General features: G+C 60.6%; 1 protein-coding gene across 1 annotated transcript; it reads right to left on the bottom strand.

Moving 5' to 3' along the window:
* Window positions 1-3564: 3564 nt before the first annotated feature.
* On the bottom strand, window positions 3565-23606 carry GNAI2 (G protein subunit alpha i2). Its single transcript, XM_037851106.1, has 9 exons — window positions 23453-23606; window positions 9370-9412; window positions 8984-9125; window positions 8648-8808; window positions 6263-6391; window positions 5681-5810; window positions 5442-5595; window positions 4862-5077; window positions 3565-4198 (listed from the first exon to the last, which is right to left on the bottom strand). Exons 1-8 carry the CDS (start codon window positions 23568-23570, stop codon window positions 4887-4889), a joined length of 1068 nt encoding a protein of 355 aa, XP_037707034.1. The 5' UTR covers window positions 23571-23606; the 3' UTR covers window positions 3565-4198; window positions 4862-4886.
* Between the last annotated feature and the right edge of the window lie 629 nt (window positions 23607-24235).

The following is a 24235-nucleotide window of genomic DNA, read 5'->3' as shown; positions in this document are numbered from 1 at the left end:
ACGGGAGGACAGGAGATGGTGAGCCTGTAGGAAGCGTTTCAATTCTCTTGAGTCCTCTGAGCCTGGTGGGAGTGTGGGACTGATGGGGAAGGGACACCTCAGGCCTCTCCTTGACCCTGCCCTGGTCCTCCAGTTCCTGACTCTCCCCATTCTCGATTAGAGTCAATGAGAGGGGATATCAAACTATGATTTTTTCTCCCACCAAGATCACCTGCTGGCTACCCCTCCTACAAGGAACGAAACCAAGGTAGGGAGGAGCAGTTGCTCTGGACCCAGCAAGAGATCCATGGCCTTGACCCTTGCCCTCTTGGACACCCTTGTCCTCATGCCCACCACCATGTGACTAACTGAGGAGTTGAGCAGCCTCTAGGCATAGACACATTTGCTGTCACACAACTGCATACATTCCCCAACTGGCTGGAGGCCCTCACTGAGTAGGTGATGGGGGCTGCCTTCCCCTCTGGGGGCCTGAGGGGGTCTGGGGAATGCAGAGCCTCATAGCAGGGATGAGGGCCCCTAGGATCTCTTTTAGAGCAGTAGATAGAGATTGGGATCGGTTGTTTGGAAGTCACCTGGGACCCAGAAGCCAGCTAGAAGCAGCAGCCCACACCCACCTGACTCCTAGGGCAGCTTGGCCCCAGCTGGTGGCTTGTGTTCTCTAGCCCTGGTGACTGGCATGGCACTCTGAGTCTGGGGGAGGTGGGATGACTCCTAGGGACCCAACCCTTTGGAGAGCAGGGAGATTCTCCTGACATCAGGAGGGGCCACTGGCCTGCTCTAGAACATAGCAAGGGGTTCTCCAGGCATTGACAGCTGCAGCAGCCTTGGAGGCCCCAACTCTAACCCTGGGGAGGGCACCCTCCATATTCTGCACCTGGCATTTGGGCCTCCACCCACTTGTTGGGCATGGGGGTGGGGTGGGCCGGGGGAGATGTGAGGGAGGCTGCCTGCCTGGCTCCTCCGTAGAGGGTCCCCCTACACCCTCCCTCTTCAGTTCTCTTTCTCCCCAGCTGTTCCCCCACCCCCAAATGGGTTAAAAATAACAAAGCTGTCACCACATCAGTAGCCTCAGCAACTATTTCAAGTGGGGTGGGTCCTCTGGGAAGAGAATCAGCTTCGTGGCTGCCTCCACAGGCTGTAGACAGCCTGCCCCACACTGGGACCTGCAGGCTTGGTCTGGGAGCAAGGCTCTGCCTGTCTTGCTATGGGTCCTGGGCCTCGGAGCTACAGCTGCTGATGGGTGGGGACAGGAAGGTAGTTCTGCTTAGGGTGGGAGAGCCCTGAGGGACGCAGGGCCAAGGGAGCCTGCTTCCAGGGATAAAGGATGGCCAAGTTCCAGCCAGGGACAGCTCCAGTCAGTGGGGGATCCCCGGGAGCTGACCACATGGAGTCCCTCCAGTCAGGGTGCAGGACACCTGGGCAGACCCTCCCTGTCTCCCTGCCTGTCACCCCCTATGACTGGGAATTTCCCAACCACCACCAACAAGGCTGAGTTGAGAAGCCGCCCCCGCCAGTGCTAGGACAATGGAGCCTTATGCCCTCCAAATCCGCACCAGGGTAAGAAGGCCCAGGGAGGTGGGGGCCTAGCCATGTGTACCCAGGGAAGCCCCACTTGCCGGAACCCCCACCCAGACCCACGACCTGGCCAGGTACAAGGGGGATCATGGCCAGAGCTCTGTATGGCCCACCCTGGGAGGGAGGCACTGGGTGTGCCAGGCAGGCAATGCCAGTCCCTCAATGGCCCCTCTGTGCTACATTCCCTCCACCCAGGATGGAAGGAAGGAACTGTCTCTGGCACCCGCTTCCTGCTGGGCTGGCATCGTGGTCATTGGTGCGCCTGCCGGCACATCTGGGGCTCAGTGGGGCCGGGGCGAGTCTCTGAAGGAAGGTGGGCATCGTGGGTGGGGCACAGGATGCTATTCTCTCAGTCTGCCATCAGAGGCAGGGGTAGCAGGAAGGGCCCGAGGAACTGGGAGTTGCGAAGCGTTGATCTCCTTCCGACGGGGGAGGCCGGCCGCAGCCTCTCATCTCCTGCCAGCACCCGGGTCCAGAGGCCCAGGGGACTGGCAGGTGTGTGGGGGCGGGGTCCCGGGTCTCCGGCCCCACCCCTCCCCCACCCCATTCTTGCCTCCCCGGCGCCGACCCCCGCCCGCCCGAGAGCCGGGCTGCTTTGTCCCTTGGCGGGCTCAGAGCCGCCGCTGCTCCACAAAGCAGCCTTTGTGCCCCGCGGCCTCTGCGGGACCCGGTGACGTCAGCCGCGGAGACTGACCTGACGGGCAGAGCACGGGCCGCGGCGCCCTCTGGCGGCTGGAGGCGCAGGAGCGGGGCCTCAGAGGCCTGTCCAGCTCCGAGTCCTCCCCGTCAGCTCCACCTGCTGCTGTCTCCCCGCTCCTAGGAGAAAGTCCTGGTGCCTCGCCGAACCCTCAGGGCCCAACCCACAAGCACCTCCGGCCCTGCCACCTACCGTTCCCTTCTCCAGCAACGCATTTGCACTTCCCGTCGCCTCATGGAAACTTCCACGTTAAAATCCTAGTGCCGCCAACGCCCTGCAGCCTCCAAGCCCCAACGGGGCGCTGCCCTTGGCTACCAGCACAGTGAAGTGTGGCTACCTCTCTGTCCCTCTCCCTTTCAGGTTTGAAGGTGAGGGGATCTTCTGGGACAGAGGCCTTTCTGAACACACCTGAAAGCCCCCACTTGACGTGATGGGGAGCCTCAGCACTGGGCAGGCCTCTGGGCAACAGCTCAGCTTGGGCAAAGGGAAGATGTGGCAGGGGCTGCAGCCTACCCGGCTTTGTGTCCTCAGGCAACCCCCCATCTCTGGGTCTTTGGGCCTCAGAGGTCAGCAGTGACGTTTTCCTTCTGCACTGGAGACCTGCTGGACACCCCTCTTGCTCCCAGTGTGGAAAAGCCCCTTTGCTAGAACAGCCCCTTAGGGAACCTGTCCAGTTGCTGCTCTAGCCAGGCCTGAAGGCTGCCCCAGACTCAGGGCTGTAGAGGTGCAGAGAGGAGGTGGGGAGACAGACCCTGCAGGCAGGTGGCCAAGCCCAAGTGGGGACACTGTGGATCAGCTGGGCCCAAGGACGCCCTGAAGAGCCCAGCACAGGTGAGGCTTCAGGGCTAGACCACCACCTCGCACACCAAGCTCTCTACTGCTGGAAGAAAAGAACGCCAAGTGGTTCTCAGTATTTTTTTCTTTCTACATTTTATTATTTCAAACCAAGTGAACAATTCCATAAAACATGTGAAAAAAGCAAGGAAGTGTTCGACGCTGAAGGACCCGGGCCTGGGGCGAGGGCATGAGGGGCGTGGCCCCCCGGCAGGCAGCGGCGGTCCCTAGGTTAGCGCTACGGGGCTGCACTGGGGTTAATGGAGCCAGGGCCCAGGGCCTCCGGGGCGGGGCCCGCAGTGACGCTGGCAGTTGTCTGCACAGCCCTTGGAACCCGATTCTGTGGAAGGCAGGGCAGGGGTGCTGCCCGTACAGGGGCAGCCAGCAGGAGGGATGGGTGTAAACACACAGACACACTCAAGGCACGGAATCACTGGAGTGGGCAGGGGGTGGGGGCGCTGGTCAGGACCTGACAATTTTAAATAGTTTTCTCTAAAATGCTTTCTAGGTTTACGGTCTTCTTGTCTTTCTTTTTTTTTTTTTAACTTTGATTTTTTTTTTTAAAAAGCTACGAGAATGAGCAGGTGGACTGTGGTCTCCAGGAATGGTGGCGTCTCACGTCTCTTGTGCTTTTTCCTTTGGGGCCTCCGAGTGGCTGGCGGGGTGGGTGGGTGGGTGGGAGGCTCCCTGTAAACATTTGGACTTGGGCTGGGTCAGGGGCTGGTGTTGGGCAAAGCCAGGGGTGACGAGCTGGAGAAGTGGGAGCCCCTCCAGCCACAGGCCTTGGGAGACTCCGTGTGTGCCTCCCCCTCGCACCCCCCCCAAAACAGAGAACAAGACAACAGTTAAAAACCAGAACGGATGCCCAGGAAGGGGGTACCCATGGCCATTCCCGGCACCTTGGACAAGGGCGGGCTTCAGCTAGGGAGGCCTGCGGTAGCCCCTCCCCCAAGTCTCTGGAGCTGAGGGAGGGGAAGGAGGAGCCGAGAACAGAGAGGAAAAGAGAGAAGCGCCAGTGGGGGCCGGTGGGCAGCGTGGTCCTCTTGCCCCATCTTCTTCGGGGTTGGGGGAGGAGCAGAGTCGGCGATGGCCCTGGAAGTGGGGGGGTAGTCAGGGCCTGGGCAGGGAAGTAGCCAGTGTGTGCCTCTCTCCTCTCCTCCCGTCAATGGCCCTCTTCTTTATCCCACCCACTGGTTACCAGGGACACAGTCACCACCCAGGAGCCAGTTTCTGTTGCTGGGTTACATGGAGGAGGGGCGTCTGAGCCCTGGCAGAGTCATCCCCAGCTCCACCAGAGCTGGTGGGGCCAGCCTCGGCCCAGGACCCTCAGAAAGGTCCCAGAGAAAGAGAAGCACAAGAAGCGAGAGGAGCGCAGAGCTGCTCATACAGAGGAGGGGGAGGCTGTGCCCCTTCTGGCATCCAGCCTCCTCTGGGCTGGGCCGATGGCCTGGTCGGGGAGGAGGTGGGGTTTCTGCAAGAAAGACTGGAGCAGCCCGCCAGCCCTTCGCCTGTGTGGACCCCTGGGCAGAACCAAGCCCAGGCCACCTGTGCTACTCCCTCAGTGCCCTGCATCCCATTTAGATGCCCTCCTGATTCTCTACCCTGTGCTCCCTCCCTTGACCTCTGGTCTCCTACTTGGGACCCCACCTCCAGATTCACTCCCCCTACCAGAGCCCTCCGCAGTCCCCCACCTCATCCCCTCTCTGCCCCACTTCGTTCCTCCCCAGCTTCCTACCCTGCGCCCCTCTGGCTCACCATCCTGCCAGGCCCCGCTTGCCCCTCAGAAGAGGCCGCAGTCCTTCAGGTTGTTTTTGATGATGACGTCAGTGACGGCGTCAAACACAAACTGCACGTTCTTGGTGTCAGTGGCGCACGTGAAGTGCGTGTAGATCTCCTTGGTGTCCTTGCGCTTATTCAGATCCTCAAACTTGCTCTGGATGTAGCTGGCTGCTTCGTCGTACTTGTTGGCCCCTAGGGGAGACAAAATGGTGAGGACTTCTGCTGCGTGTGTGGCAGGCAGGCCTCCATCCCGCATGGTGTGTGCACAGACAGATAACGTGTGTACACACATGCACAGGATGGCTGAGTGTGTGGAGGAGGAGGCCCGGGGGTACATGTACATGGCCGAGTGTGTGTAGGGGGCTCCCTGTGTGCAGGCACCGGTAGACAAGCCCCGCGTGTATGAATGAGGCTGCCAAACGTGGGGGCACCAGCTCCTGCAGGGGTGTCCCGCAGTTGCCCTTCTGTCCAGTGGAGGGTGCTCAAGGACCACCTGCTCACTGCTGCCTGCGCTGGGGGCAGGCACCGCCCCTCCCCAGAGATCCCGCCCCCACACCTGTGTACTCGGGGAAGCAGATGGTCAGGGGGCTGTGGGTGATCTTCTCCTCGAACAGGTCCTTCTTGTTGAGGAAGAGGATGATGGACGTGTCTGTGAACCACTTGTTGTTGCAGATGCTGTCAAACAGCTTCATGCTCTCATGCATGCGATTCTAGGGGCAGGGCAGGACGGTCAGCTGCTACTGCACCACCCTGTGCCCTGCCCCCACCTGCCCGCCATGCCCAGGGGTCTCTCACCATCTCCTCGTCCTCAGCCAGCACCAGGTCATAGGCACTCAAGGCCACACAGAAGATGATGGCCGTGACACCCTCAAAACAGTGGATCCACTTCTTCCGCTCAGACCGCTGACCACCCACATCAAACATCCTACGGACAAGAACGAGGTCGCCTTAGCTCCAGAAGATGGAGTGGGCCCATTTCACAGACTAAGGAAGAGGCCTGTTCAGAGTGGGGCAGCTGCCTTCCCGGAATCATCCACGTTCACCCAAACTCACCCCTGGTTCTGGGCCAGCACAAGCCTGAGGCCCACAGGGTCAGGGGTCTGGTCAGCGGGGCAGGGTCAGCAGAGGCCCATGAGCCGCTGGCAGGAGGCACACATCCTGCCACTGATTCACTGGGTGATGAGAACATGCTTTCCCAGAATCAGTCGCTGGCCACCACACAGCCTTGAGAAACCCCAGAGTGGGGCCAGGGGATCCTAAACCAGCCCCCACTTCCCAGCATGGCTACTGGCAGGCCCCAGCCCACCACACCTCCCCTCCCCTGCCCCCAGTCCACAAGGGAGACCAGGCCCTGTCTGCTGCACACATGCCACTCACTTGAAGTGTAGGTCCTTGAAGGTAAAATGTGTCTCCACAATGCCCGTGGTCTTCACACGGGTCCGTAGCACATCCTGCTGCGTGGGGATGTAGTCGCTCTGCGCAATGCGCTCCAGGTCGTTCAGGTAGCTGGGGGTCGGGGGTGGGGACAGTTAGTCAGTGAGGGCCGGCACAGGGCCTCTTACCCGGACCCCAGGCCGGTGGGACGAGGCCCCTTCTCTCCCATCTTCCATCTCCCAGGCAACACCCTCACTTCTTTAGCCCCTACTTCTATCTCATTCATTGCTCAGACGAGGAAACCTGGACTCAAAGCTCCTTGTCTCCCACCTGTAGAATGGGCCTGGGAGAAGGTACAGCTCTGTGGCTAGCCAGCCAGGCCTGCCTTCAACAGGACCCAGGGTGGGGGGGCTGCAAGCGAGGGGATCAGGGTGGGGAGAAGGCAAGGGATGAGTTCTTCAGCGCGGGATTCAGGATGCTAATCGTGGCAATTATGGCACAGCAACCTGGCACGGTCCCTCGATGCAGGGTGGACAGGTTGGGGCCTGCCAGGCCCAGTGGGCTCTCTGCCCAGCACCTAGTAAAATTTGGGCTCCTCGGGGGGAGGGCATTGACACCTGCTTGGTGAGGGGGGAAGAGGTCCCTGGGGCCCCTCACTACTAGTTCCTTTAATTAGTATCATTGCTGCCCTGGCTGGGCCCTGGGCCCAGATCCATTGCCTGCTGCAATATCCTTGCCCATGCCATAGGGCTGCACTGGGGCCATGGAGCCACTGCCCTCTGCTGAGGTTTCGCCTCTGCAGCAGAGCTGCTAGGGCCAGCCCTTGGCTCCCACTGGCAGCCAGACCAAGCTGGGCCAGAGGGAAATGACCTCAGAGATGCAGGGACAGAACAGAAAAACAGGAAAAGCCATGGGGGACTGTGACGCATGTGCAATGACCTGCAAAGCAGGCCTGAGGGTGGGCTCCACACCAGCCTCCACCCTCTCCCCAGGAGGCGGGCTCCCCCTGGGCCCCACCCCCAGGCCCACTGCAGCCTTGGGGGATTGCTGTGAAGAGGGGTTGGGGTATCCCTGCTCCCTGTAGTGTTCCAATCGCCTCCAACCCCCAGTGATCTTGTCAAAGCAGACACCTGCCAGGGAGCGCAGAGCCTGTGCTCACTGCCGAATCCCCCACCCAGAACAGCACTGGGCACGCAGTGGGTGTCTAGTAAACATGTGGGGAATGAAGAAGCAGGACAAAAGAGGAGTGAGAAGTGGACTGGGGTGGCTCTGTCCCTGTCCTCCTTGCATATCCTGCACACTGAGGCGCAGTGGTGGATAGGGCCCCCCCACCCTGCCTCCAGGACCTACGGGCTCTGCTGATGGCTGAGCCTCTGTGATCTCAAGGAGGGGTGGCTCCCACTCACAAGGGCTTTCAGGGCCCACGAATCACAACCAGGCAAGACCTGCCTCCCACCCCTCCTCGCCAAGGTCCAGCCTTCTCTGGGCAGCATCAGGCTTGGATGGAAGTAGGCTCAGGCAGGGTGTTCCAGACAGAGGGCCTAGCTTAAGCAGAGGCAGGGAAGGGGAGGCACCACTCTTGCCCCTGGCCACCAGCCTGTCTGTCCTGTCCCCTGCTGGGGTCCTCAAGGCACTGCACCAGGACCGTCTCAAAAGGTGCCAGCATGCCACGCCTCTGAGACTCCTGCCCCCCGCCCCTTGAGTCTCCAGCCAAGTCCTGGGTTTATCCTGGGACCACCGAGGGCTCAAGTCCAGGGCTCTGAACTGCATGCACACTTGTCACCTCAAGTCCAGGGCTCTGAACTGCATGCACACTTGTCACCTCCAGGACAACCTCCTTCCCCCTTGTGTCTCCCTCTCCAGCCAACCTGAGCATCCTGTATGTCAAGCTCAGCCACCTCTGCCCTCCCCTAGGATTTAGCACATGCTGTGCCCCTGCCTGGAACCTCCTTCCCATTCCTCCCCTGGCTAACAGAGCTCAACTGAGGCAGCCCCTCCTCTGGGCCTTCCCCTACCCCAACTACGGCTCTGGTGCCCCAGGCTGTCAGTGCCTGGGGATGTGTCTACTCTGCTCATCACTGTGTCCCTGAAGCCCTGACACACAGCAGGTGGCAGCAAATGTCCTTTAGAATGACTGTCTTTAAGAACAGCTAAGACTCAGTTGGCCTGGAAGAGATGTTCAGTTCAAGCCACCCCACCTGCCATTTCTGCTGGCTTTTTAATACCATGCTTCCCCACCCCACCCCCAATAATCCCAAGGCCGAGGTTGACAGGTATCAGCTTCATAAACAGAGACCAGCAGCTTCTTTCTGGGTATGCTCAGGCCCTCCAGCCCAGCCTGTGGTCCAGACCTGCCCCCGGCCCTGCCCAGCCCCCTGGAGCACTCACTAGGCGGCTGAGTCGTTGAGCTGGTACTCCCGCGAGCGGCCAAAGCAGGCCTGCACACCATGGTCAGCCCAGAGCCTCCGGATGACGCCAGACAGGTCCTCAGGGAGCACGCCCTGCTCCTCGGCCGTGCAAGACAGTGCAAACAGCTGCCTGGCGTCGTCCTGGGCACAGCAGGTGGGTGGTCAGTCAGCCTCAGGAGCACACCCCCACCCCGTCAGAGGCAGGGAGACCTCTGGGAGGGGAACCCAGGCTGGGGAGTTCCTGGGTCCTCCAGAACAAGACTTATCCTGGAGCTTTTAGGGAGGTGGGGGTGGAGTGGGTGGGGTGTCTACTTACCGCGCGGGAGGGGTCAGCAAAGTCAATCTGCAGGTTGCCCATGGCCTTGACGATGGCCATGATAGACTGGATGGTGTTGCTGTAGACGACTGCCCGGTACTGCCGGCACTCCTCCTCTGAGTAGCCATCCTCGTGGATGATCCTGGCAGCCAGGGGTCAGGGGTTAGGGTCCAGAGAGTCAAGGGACCCCTCATGGCCGCCTGGGGCTCCTGGGGCCTGCAGGGACCCACTTCATGGAGGGAGAAGCTTCCTCCAACCCGCCGGGACCTGAGGGGGGATGACTGCCTCTGAGAAGGTCCCGGGCCTGACTGAGACTGGCTGGGCCTGTACCGGGGGGAGGGCAGTGGCGAAGAATCTGGGGGCTGCCTCCCACGCACACCACTTACTTCATCTGCTTGACGATGGTGCTCTTCCCTGACTCCCCAGCACCTGAAATAGAGGCACAGGCGGTCAGGGCCACACAGGTGGATGCAACCAGCAGCCCCAGAGGCACAACTCAGCCGCCTCATCAGCTGCACAGTGAGGTGGGCAGTGGGGCCACCAGAGCTGTAGCTGGCAGGGTCATGTGGACCTGGACCACGTACACCCGTGGCAGCCTCTCCCTGGAATCAGGGCTGATGGGAAGGAGCCCCACAGACCCCAGCAGGGGAGCAGCCTCTCTGCTCCCCACATTCTAAGCTATAGCTGCCAAGGGGCCTGGGCTAGGGGACAGACTAGGGGACATAGTCCTGCCTCTCAGACATGGCCCAGGGCCCAGCCCTCTGTCTGCTGGACCCAGGTCTGCCCTGACCTGATGGAGACCAGGACCTGGGAGACACACAGTGTTACATCCCCCTCATCCTGGCACCGACTGAAGCCACATCAGACCTCACTCTTGCACCCTTCACTGGTGCTGAGCTCTGCTGGCATTCTTTTCTGTGACTGTCACAGCAGCCCCACAAGCAGGGACTGTTTCTGCTCCCATTTCACAGACGAGGACACCAAGGTTCAAAAAAGTAAAGTCTTGGCCCAGAATTCAAAGAGGCAGGGGGACCTGTGGGACCATGATGCCTGGCACCCAGCCCTTCAGAATGAGGGTGATAAGAAAGCAGAATCCCAGGTTCCATCCCAGACACAGAGCTGGCTCTGGAGGGGTGTGGCCCAGGAGCCTCCCTTCCCCAGGCAGTCTGCACAGGGACGCACCAGGACCAGGAGAGCCACCCCATCTCCCTGGCCTGGGAGGTGGAGGGGGTGGGGGCAGGGCGTCACCTCTCTCCAAATGCTTCCTGCCCTGAGCTCCAGGTGGGATGGACCCTGGCTGGGCCCACCTCTCCCTCCTGGCCTACGCCCAGGCTGCTCCTCCTGCCCCTGCCCCATCACCACCATCACACCTCCACCTCTTCCCACACCTGTCTGTGGTCTTCTCCCATCCCACCCCAGAATGGGGCTCTTTAGGGGCTGGCCCAGCTGAGTGGTGACTGCAATTGAGTCTCCCGGAATGCTGTTGAATGACAGTCCCTGGGCAGGGCAGACTCTAGCCAGGTGACCTGGGTCCTCTGAATAGAGTCTGGGTGTGAGCCCAGAGCGGGTGGTCCCAGAGATGAGGCTGAGCAGGAGAGCTGGGGGGCCAGGCCCTCAGCAGGGGCTGTGGAAACAATGAGGGGGTCGATCAGCAAGGCACGGGGGGGGAACAGGTAGACAAGGGCTCCAGGCACTGCTCTCCCAATCTGCTAGGGGTCCCTGACAACCCCATCTGCTTGATCCCCAAAACTGACTTGCTCCAATCATGGAGCTCTGTGCCAGGCACGGCCTCTCGCCACCTCCATGCCCCTGCCCCTGCGTTTCCCTTGGCTGAGCCTTCCCGGTCATGTGCCCCCAGCCTCCTGATCCCCTCGGCGGGCCTGGGCCATTCACCAGATGGGTGGCGGGTCTGTAAGGAGGTCACATGGGCCCCTACCCCAGCATTCCTCAGGCTGCTCTAGACAACACCAGAGGATAACAGGGCTGACAAACAACCATGAGCAGCAAATACAAAATCAGCAACGGTGATGACAGCAAAGCTGTGAACAGCACCCACCATGCACCAGAGGCCATTCTATGCCCCTTGCGTCCACCATGCCATTTAGTTCTCACAGCAATCCTGAGAGATAGGTTGTACTCTCACCCCCATCTAACAAACGAGGAAACTGAGCCACAAAGAAGTGGCAGTAACACCATTACCATCCTTCCGTGGGCAACCCACCTTGCCTGCCAGGCAGTGCCTCCTAGAGCTGTCCTTAGTGCCTCACGCTGCAGCTGGGCCACGGAGTCCTCAGGCCCCAGCAGTACTTGTCAGCAGGTTCACTCCCTGCTTCCCCAGGCAGACTCCAGTTCAAGTCTCTGCAGTGTCCTCCGAGCGGCAGCAGGCACAGGAACAGGGCAGCAGAGCTCGCCAAGTCCCCAGCCTGCCTGCGCCACACCCTCCAGAGAGTTTCACATTTTACCAGAAGCTGAGGTGCAGCTGTGGCCCCTACACAGCCAGGGCTCGGTATGTCCACAGCCCAGTAGCCTCCCCAGGAAAGAAGGGCTGAGCTCTCCTCATGAACACCACCAGGTAGCAGGAATCCCTGGGCTTCTGGTGGCCGCAGGCTTGTTTCCCAGGACAGTGGGGGAGTGGGAAGGTGTCACAGATGTGCAGGCTCTGGGCAGGCCCTGAGAAGGGGCCTGGGGCAGCGATGCCCTCTGCCAGTCCAGGATGAGGTTTGTCCCCTCTTGTGTGACTTTGGAACTCCTGCCACCTGAGACACGGGTTTCCATGATTGGCACCAGGGGTTGGACAGGGCAGCTAGCCCTTTGATCACTCTCTTGGTAGTGATGTGGGCCATCTGTGACCCTTCTACTGATTGGAGATGACAATACAAACTAGCTTTGCATCTGATTTTCCTAGCAGCAGTAGGCCTGGCAGACACCAAGGTGGGCAGGACCAGGGAAGGCCAGGCTGGGAGCCAGGACACTTGCTCTCTGCCGTAGCCAGCCATGTAACTGAGGGCCTGGTACCCCACTCTTGTTGAGCCTCAGTGTCTCCTCCTAAGACCTCTCAAGTGCTAAAGGAGCACATTCTCTGCCCCTAGTAGGGGTCACTGCAGGAATAGCCCCATTTGATAGGTGGGCAAACAAAGGCCATGCAGCCTCTACCCCTAGGCTCAGGGCGGTCCCTTTGTCCTTCTAGTAGCCGTGACTCAGGCGGGAAGGAGTGAGTGGCAGACAAGGGCGTGGTGCTGGCGGCTACGCAGGAAGCAGTCCCTGCCCAGCCTGGAACCCAGGGACAGAATTAAGGGCGAGGCCAGGGACAGCTACAGCCCAGCAGGGAGCCAGGGCAGAGCTGGGCAAGGTCTGGGAATCATGTCCGGATTGAACCGGGGTGGGCAAGGACTCTGGCTCTCAAGCAGTTCACAGACTGGGTGCTTTGGGTGCTATGGGGCAGCAGTCCACCCTGTTCACTCCTCTGGCTGGGTGCCTCTTCCACTGGGGCCTGACAGCTCTACCCTACCAGATAGTCCTGTACTTGGCTCCGAGTTTGCTTGTACCCTGCCAGTGCTGGGTACCCAGCTCCCCCACTCAGCCCTGCACCTTCCCCTCAGAGGAAGAGGCTTTACCAGTTGGCTATGGGTTGCTGCAAAGGTGCTGGGTAGAGGAGCCTAGTTCACAGAAGGTGGTGGGAGTCAGCCCCCCCTGCCCACCGAGGGCCCCACCACGCACTCCATCCGCAGCTGATGAGATCAGGCCCGCTCCCCGGGGTGGCCTCGGCGTTCCCGCTGAGCCACACCTCTTCCCACCAAGAAAGAAATCTCTGCAGCCCTTGCCCCGGGTGCAGCTGCTGGGCCCACAGCAGGCAGGCAGTAATCGCCTGGGTGGCAGCGGCTGCTCTGCATTAAAACATCTGCTTCCAGCCTAGGAGCACTGAGCCCAGTGGTGAAAGGAACAGATGGAGGGAAGGGAGGCAGTGCCGCCCCGCCTGCCTGAACGAGGCCAGCAAGGCTTCCGCAGCAGGAGACAGGGGCCGCAGGTCCAGTCACTTGATGCTTACAACAAGCCCCAGCACTCAAGTCACTATGCTCCTCTAGAACCTTCCACCTCCCAGATTAGGCTTTGCCCTGCTGAGAGGCCCTGACACGATGCTGTCCTCTCTGGCCTCAGTTTCCCCTCGGAAGAGGCTGCTGGGACTCTCACTTTAAGGTCCTCTCCCTGAGGGAGGTCCAGGTCTGCCCGAGCCCTCGTGCCCCGATCCTTCCTGAGATCTCCAAAAGCTTCAGCCCTGTTCCAGTCCCCTCCCTGGCTCATCAGTGAAGTAGAAAACACCATTATCTCCTCCTAGAGAGGATTAAATGCAAAGCTGGGACACACAGTGAATGCTCTGATAAAAGTTATTATCACTACTTTCCTACCCTTTGGAAGAATACAGACTCCCCCAAACCTCTCATTCCGTGCAGCCACAAGGCAATGCTGTGCTGCTCCCTGCAACAACGCGACTTGCAGAGTGGGTTGCTGTGGTCACCTTTTTTGAAGATGAGCTTCTGAAGGCTTTCAGATAAAGAGCAGATGAAGAGCAAGGAACAGTGGCTAACAGGCTGCTTCAGAGCAGTGGTGGTTCCCTGCTGGGACTTGGTCAGTGTAAGCTGGGACACGAGTCAGAGCCACTGGCTCCTCTGCTGGTTTTTCACTTTGAGTTTTTCACCTTCCTTCCACACAACCCGGCACTGCTACAAAGCTGGGGCCCCCTTCCTGCCCAGGAGGCTCGTTACAGACACTGCTCCCTGACCGTACACACTCAGACGGCTGGGCAGGCTGGGTAGAAGCCTTCCCTGCAGGGAGGCCCCTTGCTGGTGGGCTCTCCTCGAACATGTGGGGCTGGGGAGAGCAGCCAGCCAACGTGGCAGGCCTGAGGGCAGAGATTCTCATAAGAGGCAGTGGCTGGGGCCACAGGGGGGCCGCCCACCGTTGTTCGGGCAGACTTGGGCAGCAGCCCAGCTCAAAGCCACAGCCTCAGACCCACCCACACTGCCACAAACCCAGGGCCCACCCGAGTGGGCGACAGAGGGAAAGACGGGGATGAGCTTTCCTGGGAAGCCCACCCCAAAGGTAGCTCAGACTCCATCTCCCACTCCCACCCCAGGAAGGTGCCAGGCTCCGGCCTGCAGTTCCGGGACCCCAACACCCCACCCTTCCCCTGCAGCCCCAGGGGCCCAGGCGCTGCCACCACCAGGGGGAGCTCGGCAGCTAGAGACACGGTGGAGGAGATGGGGGCTGGGCAGTGCTGGGGCACTGTTTTGTTTCCGCAAAGCATCCTCAGCAACTAAGGGCAGCTGGGGGGAGGCGGTGGGACCCTCACCCACAGTGCCCTCCGGGGCCTGGGAAGCCCCCGGGCCTGCTGAGACTCTGCACACACTTGAACAATGGGAAAGGGGGGTGAGCCCTGCCAGACAAAGGCCCTCTAAGCCCCGCCCCTGGCGTCTCTTCCTTCCTCCAGGTGCTGCTTTTTGGCCCCCTCACTCCCTCAGAGGAGGTTGGGCCAGGACCTGGAACTGTGGTGGCCAGCTCTTGAGGTCTTAGATCGGCCTTGTGACACCCCCAACCCATGCATGTAGCCTCGTCTTCCCACCGGGTGCCCCTATAAACCCTACACCTCCCTTCCCCCTGTCCTCACGAGCTGGGCAGCCTTAAGGCTGCCCGCCCAACCCACTATCAGGGAGGTGCTAGCTACCAGGGCCTGGCCCGCTACTGCCCAGCCAGAGCCCTCTGTGCAAGAGAAACTGAGGCTTGGGGTCCCTACCCAAACAGAGAGAACTTTCCAGGGCAGGGCTGTGTCTCCTTCAGTGCTCTCTCCATCCCACCTCCTTCCCCCTGGTACTGTATGGAGGGAAACTGAGGCACTGAATGAGGAAGTCCGGCCTGGGAGATGGAGGCCCTGGCACCTGATCAGGCTTCAGGTCCCACTCTCTTGCAGGAACCAGGAGGCTCTGGGGCTCAGCCTCAGGTCAGGGCCCAGGTCCAACCACGAGCCGGGCCATTTGGCACAGCCCTCTCCTGCCGAGCTTCTTCATTTGAAGAATCTCTTCGCTGTTCTCAAATTCCCCTACCTCTCTGCACTGTGCTGGACTCCAGGTGAGATGCCCAGCATCCAAGCCTCAGCGTCCTCATCTGTGACATGTACCCACCCCTCAAGGGAGGTGCCAAGCCCAGGGCCTGCCCTGAGAACCCCTCAGGTCCTCACGTGTATCCACCCCAAACTGTCCATGTGCCCACAGGCCACAAGACCACTCCGAGAATCACGATATCACAGGCTCCAGCACGGCGCAGAGAGGGAAGTGGGCAGCGTGAGGTCATACAGGGAGGGAGGCGGGGGACTGGGCCCTCTGGGACCCAGCATCCTGCGTGGCCGTGAGGATGCATGGTCACTGCGCATGGCCTCAGGGCCAGAGAGGTCTAGATGCTTCCTGAAGCTGCTCTGGCTCTGAGAGAGCCCACTAGGGCCTGGCCTGATAACACAAAGCAAGACCCCTGGGAATCTCCGTGAGGGAGGGCAAGGCCCCACCAGAACACAAAACTCAAGACTCTGAGGCCAAGGAGCATGAGGAACTGGCCTCACCACTTGCCATGCCGTCACCAGCCCACAGACAGCCTCATTCAGCCTCCGCACGATATCACCACCACTGCCACAGTGTGAGCCTTAGCTGGAGCATGAGCCTTATCGTGAGGGGACACAGGCTGGAAGGGAGGGTGGGATGTACAAACAGGGGCGACTACCCATAGAATGAGGCCACCCTCTGGCCGCCCAGCAGATTTCTGTATCTGAGCAGGAGAAAAATTTGTGCACAGTCTTAGGTCCCACTCTCCAGGGCAGACAGACACCCCTCCCTGCCACTTCAATTTCCTAAAAGAGGAATTGGGGCTCCCAGGGCAGGGCCTCTAGACATACACAACACACGTGGGCACACAAAACATCTGACCCAGCATCTGCTGGCGTCACGACCAATCCATTCCCGCCAGCTGGGTGCAGACTCTCCAGGGGCCACCGTGGCCAGGGGGCAGGTGCTGAGTCACTGCTTGGGTTGTAGCCTGGCACCACCACTTATTTGGGTAAGTCATGTAATGTCCTCAGCTTCCATTTTCCCATCAGGTGTAATGAGAAACAGGTGAAATTTTGGTCCCAGCCTGACAGGGTTAAATGACCACAGAGAGTCAAACTGTGCACAACGGTCAAGGCTCAATAAGAGGCTGCTGTTATCGCCAGAGGGGAAACTGAGGCCCAGTGCAGATACCCCCAGGCACAGAGGGTGTAGCATGGGGGAATCATTGGGCTGGGCCAGGGTCCCCTCTATCCAACCCTAGGCAGGGAAAACCCAGGGTGAGTTAATCTCAGGGCTGCTGGATATTTCCGGGCATTCATCTTGGCCTGTGGCTGGCCTTCCGGCCTAAGAAGGTAATGGCCGCTCGGGAATCTAAGAGCAGCTCTGTGCCTTCCTGATCACCCTCCCTCCAGCGTCCCTCTCCCAGCCACCACTTCCTGTGGCCAAAGGAGGAGGCTGGAATCCTTCTCAGAGGCACCAACTTCTCTGGGATCTTGGGCCCAGCGGCTGCAGGGGCAGGACAAGGGACAGAGCTGCCTGAACTACCCTAACCCTGAGCGACCTCCAGTAGGGCGAGCTTGAGTAGGTGGGGCTTGCCTCCCAGGTCCCCACAGCTGACAGAGCTCCAGGGTGGGGGAACCTCGGGCTCCCCCCTCCCCCACAGCACCCTGCAGCCTTCTGGCCTCTTCCTCTTTTGAGCTCCTCCTCCCCCAGCTGCTTCCTCCTTTTCCTCTAGTGTGGACACCACTTCCCGGAGAGGCCCCGGGCCCAGCCCTGACATGCAGACCTCACTGCCCCCCACCCACCTGGTGCACAGTAAGTGCTGCCATCCATCGCCATCCACTCTGCATGTCCTGAGGCTGCAGCAGTCTTGGTGCCCAGGAATGCACCAAGCCAAGAGGACAGCTTCTCCCCAACAAGCCATGTTTGATCCCTCCTTCAGGCCTTCCCAATCACACTGGCCTGGCACTCACTTCCAAGCCAAATCCTTGTGAGTACACACAGTAGGCCAACACCAAAGGCCCAGCTCAGCAGTGGTCACTTATTACAGGGAGACTGTTCCTCCCAAGCCACCAAAAGCATCCACAGCCCCAAGAAGCAGCAGTGTGGGGGTAAGGGTGGGGTAAGGGTTTAGCAAGAACAAGAGTTCCAGGCTGGAGGGGCTGGGTGGGGCTGGGTAGCAGGGTGCCCCACCCTGTACCTGTGGCTGAGGGAGGGACTACCTGAGAGAATCAGGTACCAGGGCCACCATCAAAGGGTAGATGCCCTCTGCCCTCCCCTGGGCACATTTCAGGGCATTGGTTGGCAGGTCCCACCAGCTGTGGTCTGGCCAGAACCTGCTGGCCCCTTCCCCAATTCTTACTGAACCCTAGGACAGAAGGTGCTGGGAAAATGAGACAGATGCCTGACCTGTGCCCTGCCTCCCGCCCCCTGCCCCCCACCCCAGCGCTTCCCCCGGGACATAAAGGGGTGGATGGGAGGCAGCTCTCAGGGTCTGGGTTAGACTGTCCTGTCCTCTGCAAGGGGTGTGGCAGGAGCAGGCCCTGGTCCCTCTGGGGCTAAGGGCTCATGTGGTCTAAGCCTCCTCCATCAACTGTTCCCGGCGAGAGAATAAGTGATTTTTTAAGCCAGACCCAGAGCGACACAGCCAGGGGCTGAGATCCAGGGCAGGGTGTACAGGACGAGCTTGCCTGCCTGTGGCCAAGCAGCCCAAAGGGCTGGCCCCCACAGAGGGGGAGGCCCCAGCCCTGGCACTGCCGGCTGCCACTTGCTGGGCAAAAGTTCCCAGGTCTGGGACACCCATGAAGCCACCAAGGGACCTGTGGTGTCAGCCCAGGGCTACCACCCTGACAGGCTACCCAGGCCTGTGGGGGTTGCTGACCAAGCCCAGTCCCCATCTGGCAGCCTAGGCACTAGCTCAACACAGTGGGTGGTTCCATGCTGCATGGAGGCCCTGTGCCCACCCCAGCTGGCTTGACTTCCCCCTCCAGTCTCAGCAGCAGCTCATTCCCTCAGACGACTTGCTCCACCTTCTGTCTAGGGGTCTCCTACCCCAGCTTCTTGCTGCCCTCTCAACCTGGGACACCCCCCGCCGAGCTCCACCATTTCTTCCTCTGCAAAGCCACCTCAACTCCCGGCTCAGGGGTGTCCCTTCCTGAATCCAGTCTCACTCTTACCCTAGAGGTACAATTTCTCACGTTGGCTGCAGCTGACGATGGGGTAATGGGAGGGAGCTGAGCCCAGCAGGAATGGGCAGGATGCAAGCGGGTGTGTGTGTGTGTGTGTGTGTGTGTGTGTGTGTGTGTCAGAAAAGGTGTGTGTGTGTGTGTGTGTGTGTCAGAAAAGGCTTGGACCCTCACTCAGCTCACCCTGAGCGTGGGAGCCGCTGCCCGACCCGCTCTTACAGACAAAGCCTTGCCTGCTCTGGGGGAGGGGTGGGAGAAGAGATTCAGAGGCCCAGGCAGCCCCGCCCCCCATTCAAGTGCTAATGAACTCCAGCCGGGATGGAGCAGGCGGTGGGAAGACGGCGGCTGGGGGCGGGCCTGGGTACCAGCCTACCTGGTGCCCAGGGCCCTGCCACACCCCCAACCCCAGGCCCCCAGGAAAGATGTTTAGCTTCCAGAGGTCAGGCCCAAGATTTCCAGGACAGCCTGTCACTCCAGCTGGCACCACCTGACCCCATGCCTCAGTTTCCCCAAGCGAGGGGGTTCCTCAGTGCCCTCATGGCACCCATACTGGAGCCAGGCAGCTTACAGGCTGCGGAGACCTCTCCCACCAAGCTCCCAGCTCCAAAGCAAAGGGTCCCTCACTTATTTTGATACCTTCACGCTCTGGTGAATGGGGAGGGCTCTTCAAGTGCACAGCCCCCCAATATCCGTGGCTGTGAGTGAGCACCCCTGTCCCTGGGTTTTATGGAGGGAGAGCAGGACTCCCGCCAGGGACTCACCTGCCACCCAGTCTCTCAGCCAGTATACTAGGTGGAGCTGGGATTCAAACTTATGTCTGTTGACACCAAGGGCTGTTGCCTCCTCTCCCAGGCCAAGAAACACTGGCCCAAGGGCTTGGGAGCCTAGGCCAGGTCCTTCTGCCTCAGGACCTGTACTGACCTCTGCCCCCAATGCTTCGCTCTGGCAAATATTACTCATCCTTCAAGGCAACATACAGAACCTCCTCCAGGAAGCCCACCTTTTTGTGGACTCCACTAGCCTCCCAAGACAGCTGTATAGCAGCTGTCCCCTCCCACTAGGTTTCTACATGTGCCCGGCAGACATGAATCACAAATCAGGTCTATACACAGTAGGGGCCCATGGCTATCTGGCTACCCGGCCAGGATCCCATGCTAGCCCTTCTCATCTGTCTCCACCTAGACGAGGCCCCAAGCAGCAGCTCCCTCTCTTCGGGAGCTATGCCTTGTTCATGGATATGCTCAATAGTTTCATTTCTTTCCACACACGTTTAATTGGCAACTTTAGTATGTCAGGCCCTTTGCTGGAAATACAGACAGGACAAAAGTCACAAAACTCCCCTTTCTTTTCTTTTGGTAAACCTAATTGCACTCTTGCCGTGTGCAGTCTCAGCCATGGCGAGGACTAGAAATCCCATGGGCAGCAGCTGGACACCCTGCAGGACTGCTCTGGCCCTGAGCTCCAGTGCAACAGAATCAAGACAACCAATGTTTCCCTTCCCGTCCAAGGCCATCGCGTGGGGAGCCAGCCTTGCAATCCCTTGCGAGCACGGGCTGGGCTGGGCTGGCAGTGGCCAGTCTTGCAGAGGGCCTGGGAAGGCTGGGAGACACCAGGCTCTTGACCGGCACTTGGAGGGTGCCTGGACCAGCCAGCTCAGGCTCTACTGAAGCAGCAAGGGACAGCAACCCTGCAGTAGTCCCCACACAGCCTGAGCTGGAAGGGAGACTGCAAAGCCAGCCCCTCCTGTGGATAGGTGGAGCCCCTGCTGGGTGCTGCCACCATGACAGGCTGCAGACAGGTCAGGTAGAGTTCCACACAGATGGGTTAAGAGCTGTGTCTGAGGTGCAGGTGTAGCCCGTGGTGGGCTAGGAGGAAACAGCCCAAGAACTTTTCCTCTCAGTTTCCCTCCCCTCAGTCCTGGTCATCAGCCCTACACATAGCACTAGGTGTGGCTCGCTGCCTGCCATCTTACTCCTCCATCCATACATCCCCAAAACCAAGTTCAGAGGCTACTTCCTTCACTCAACAGACAAATAGAAGTGCCCAATAGGTACTAGGTTCCAGGGTGAGCGCAGAAATGAACAGGACCCAGCCCTGCCCTTGCCATCTCCAGGAAAGGCAGCTGTGCCCCAGGCAGATACCACACTCTGATGGGGAAGCACTAGTAGCAGGAGCCAGTGGAGAAGCCGTACCCAGCCTCAGCAGAGGGGGCGGTCAAGGAAGGTTTCCTGGAAGCTGATCTCTGAGTTGGGCTGAGCCTTAAAAAACAACAAAGGAGTGAGCTAGATGGAAACAGAGGGGAAGCAGGCCATGCAAGGGAACAGCAGGTGCAAAGTCCCAGGGACAAGAGAGCTGCCCTGAAGCTTTCATGGCCCCATCCGTGGGCATGGCCTCTGCTTTCTCTGTGAGGCTGCCCACACACGCTCAACCCCCAAAAAGAGACCTCCTTTGGACTTCTGGTTTCCTTTCCCCTAAGTGTCCAGCACAAGGACCTAAATTCTACCTGGACTCCACTAGACAGTCAAGCTGACTTGGGTGGGGGTGGGGGTATCCCTGTAGTAGGGCTGGTATCAGCTCCTCTGCTCCCCCCACCAAGCTGCCAGGAAAAGTCCTCTTGCCAGTGTGGACGTCTGCCTCGGCCCTGGTGACAGTGACTGTACCCGCCCACTGGCAGGGCTACTCTGAACAGGAGTGAGCCAGTGTGCAGGTGGGGCAGCAGGCGTGGCTCTGGCTGGGAGGGAAGGCTGGCAAATGCCCAGCCTGAGTCCCGTTGTCTGTACAGAGTCTCTCCCGCTATGTGGGACAGGCGCCCAGCACTCCGAACCTGCCACGGCTGGGCTCCTACCACCACTTTGTACCTGGATGGAGAAGGGATGGCTCAGCCGGGACGCCACCCCCAGGCAACCACAGCAGGTTGGATCTTCAATTTCAGGAAGAGCTTGCTCTCCTAGCCCCTTTGCAGTGTATGATCTGCAGGTCCTAACCCCTACCCCACACCCCCCACAGAAACCTCCCCGAAGCTCCTGTTCTCTCCCAGGAAGAGCCCTGGCACTCCTGTGGCCCTCCCCTGGCCAGCCCAGGAAGCCCATTTCACAGACAAAGCAAAGGTCAGAAAGGCAGGATGCTAGGATGGGCTCACCAAGCTAGAAAGTGCTGACCCAGACCCTGCACCCCTCGCGGCTGCCAGCTCACAGCTCAGTGTGGGAGGGGTTGCCGGGCCCCACCTGGTCCGGCCTAAAAGCTGAGCTGAGCTCCAAGCGGCAAGGTTGGCGGGATGGAGGGCCCTTCAGGGGTTGGGACACAGAACAGGCCAGCAGCCCCTGTGTCCCTCACCTTTACTCCAGCCCCACATCTCCTGAGTCACAGCTTAATCGGCTAGGGAAGGGGCTAGCTAGAGGCCCCAAGCCGGGCACCAAGAGGCAGCAGGACCGGAAGTGCCCTCCCCAGGCCCAGCGGGCAGCAACAAGCATTCCGCCGCGTCGACACCCACTCACTGCCGCCACCGCCGCACTTCGCAGCAGAGACAGGAAGAGGCAAGCGCCCAAAGCAGAGCAGCCCAGGAGGCTGGGCCGCCGCCCCTTCCCGCCCCTTCTCTTCCTCCCTGCGGCGGCGGCAGCAGAGCGGATGCCATTTTGAAACCTCCGGGGCTGCACCCCTGAGGCCAGGCCCCCAGGGACAGTCAACAGATGAGCCCCTGGATGGACAGTTATTTGCTGACCCTCAGCCACAGGCCCAGCCCACAAAGCCCAGCTTTTCACAGCCTGGGGTCTGCATAGTGGCGCTAAGGCCAAGGGGCCACACCCCCCCAGACATACACTCTCCAGCCTCCAATGCCGCTGTGGGGGCCTCCCCCACAACCCTCCCACTCCCACCCTTGAAACCCCCAAATCAGGCTGCCACTTGGTACCACACTGATCCCCAAGGGAAGCTGATCCGAGATGCCCACCGGACCCACCATCTCTGCAAAAGGCCAGCTCAAATGCTCAGAGGCACCTGACCCACCCCCAGCTGGTCCACACTCCCCCCTAGGAGGGTCCCAAGATACTACAGCTCCATCCACTCCCGGAGGCCACATCCCAGCTCTTCAGGCCGTTTCCCACCGCCGTCAGCGGATCTCCTCAGCCCGCCCGCAGGGGCAGCAATATGTCGGCTGCCTCACCACTTCCACTTCCCTCCACCCTTTGAGCAGCCACCATCTTCCCGGGCCTTGGAAGCGGCCGCAACCCCCACCCCACCCCCACTCCCCCCACTCCCTCCTACTCCCTGGAGGCTCAGGGACTAGCCTTGAAACTTGAAAACGTAACACAAGCGGAACCTCCCTGAGAAGCTTGAGGCCTGGCCTCCTTCCCCCAGGCTGACCCTTTGGGGCTTCACTCCAGCCCCCTCCGGGGCTCTGTCTAACAAGTCTGCTGCCTCACCCAGCCCCTGGGCCCCTCCTCCCTGCCTGGCCCAACTGTGCAGGGGTGGGCGAAATCTAGGGAAGGCCAGAGAGTGGAAGGGGGGTGCAGAGGTTTTTGGGGAGTGATGCCTGCAGAGGACCTGGGGGGGGCCAGAGGCGGGGAAGTGGGGCCTCTACAGGTTTGGGGATTCCAGCTGAAGCGAGGGCCCATGATCAGTTGTGGTTCTCACTCAGGAGGTCCCTTAAAAGTCAGAGGGCACAGGTATAAAGTTCAGAGTATGGATGGGGCACAGGAAGGGAGTGGGTGGGAGCCTGGGAGGGGCCGCAAGGATGCTCATGCCCAATAGGAATACCGGGGAACAGGTGAGAACAAGAGGAGCCTGAAAGAGGGGGCCAGTGGGGTTCTGGCGTTTGGGTCAAGTCTAGGGAAGGACGGAAAGACAAGATGGGGGATTCTAAGGGTCTGTAAGATTGGTCAGCAAGGGATGGTCAAGCAGGGTGGCTGGTGTTGGGGGCCTGGTGGCTGGATTTGGGGGTTTGGAGTCTGGGATGAGTTGGGGTTCTGATCAAGAGGCCGGGCTACAGATCTGAGGTCTAGGCCGACTCAGGGTTTCAGACCCTTATTTGGCGGGCCGCTTGGGTTTCGGGCCAGGTTTGGGGGTCCAGACCGGCGCGGAGTGTGTGTGTGTTGGTGGGGAGGGGGTTCCGAAGCCCTTGTCTGCGCATTCCAAGTCCTTGTCTGGGAATCTGGGCCGAGAACTGGGGCAGGGGGGGGTCTCAGCGCGGGGCGCGGCCTCACCCAGCAGCAGCAACTTCACCTCCCGCGCCGCCTTTTCGCCGTCCTCCCGCAGGTTCTTATCGATCATCTTGGAGCGCTCGGCCGCCGCCTTGTCCTCGGCGCTCACGGTGCAGCCCATCCCGCCGTCCGCCCGGCCCGGCCCCCACACGGCCCCCGGCCCGGCTCGGCCCCGCCCGACCCACTCCGCTCCCGCCACCGGCCCTCTGCGGGCAGCTCTCGGGTCGGCAGTTCCGAGCGTCTGCGGGCGGTGCCTTCCCCGCCGCCGTGCCCCGACGGCGGGGCGGGCCGGGGGTGGGGCCGGAGCGAGCCAGGCCCGGGACTGGGCCGGGGCGGGGCAGGAGGCGGACCCAAAAGAGATCCGGGGTCGGTGATTGGCTGAGGGCGGAGCCACGGGAGCAGCTAGGCGGGGCCCAGGCTGGGGCCTGGGCTGGAAGGGGGGCCATGCAGAAGGATGGCCCTAGAGGTAGAGCTAAGCGCTGGGATTGGGCTCGGAGAGGTCTGCAGGCGGGGCCAGGCTCCGATTGGGTGCGGATCCAAACGCCTGGAGCTCTGCGGCTCGACGGCGGCGGTGGGAGGATCTCGTAGCCCGAGGATAGGGGACTGGTGCACCTCCCGAGGAGCTGTAACCCGCCCTCCGAGCTTCCGCGAGTTGGGCTATTGAGGTGGAGGAGGCGTGTCTTCGTCACATGTTAAAGTTAACGAACCCAATAAACTTGTGTGGCGTTCTACAGAACCCGGGAACTCTGTAGACTGCGGTTTTCTCAGTCTTAGGGCGGGTTTGCC

This window comes from Choloepus didactylus, chromosome 1 (assembly GCF_015220235.1).
Source record: "Choloepus didactylus isolate mChoDid1 chromosome 1, mChoDid1.pri, whole genome shotgun sequence".
NCBI lineage: Eukaryota > Metazoa > Chordata > Mammalia > Pilosa > Megalonychidae > Choloepus > Choloepus didactylus.
Note: the sequence above shows the minus strand (reverse complement) of the source record. Positions and strands in the feature narration are given on the sequence as shown.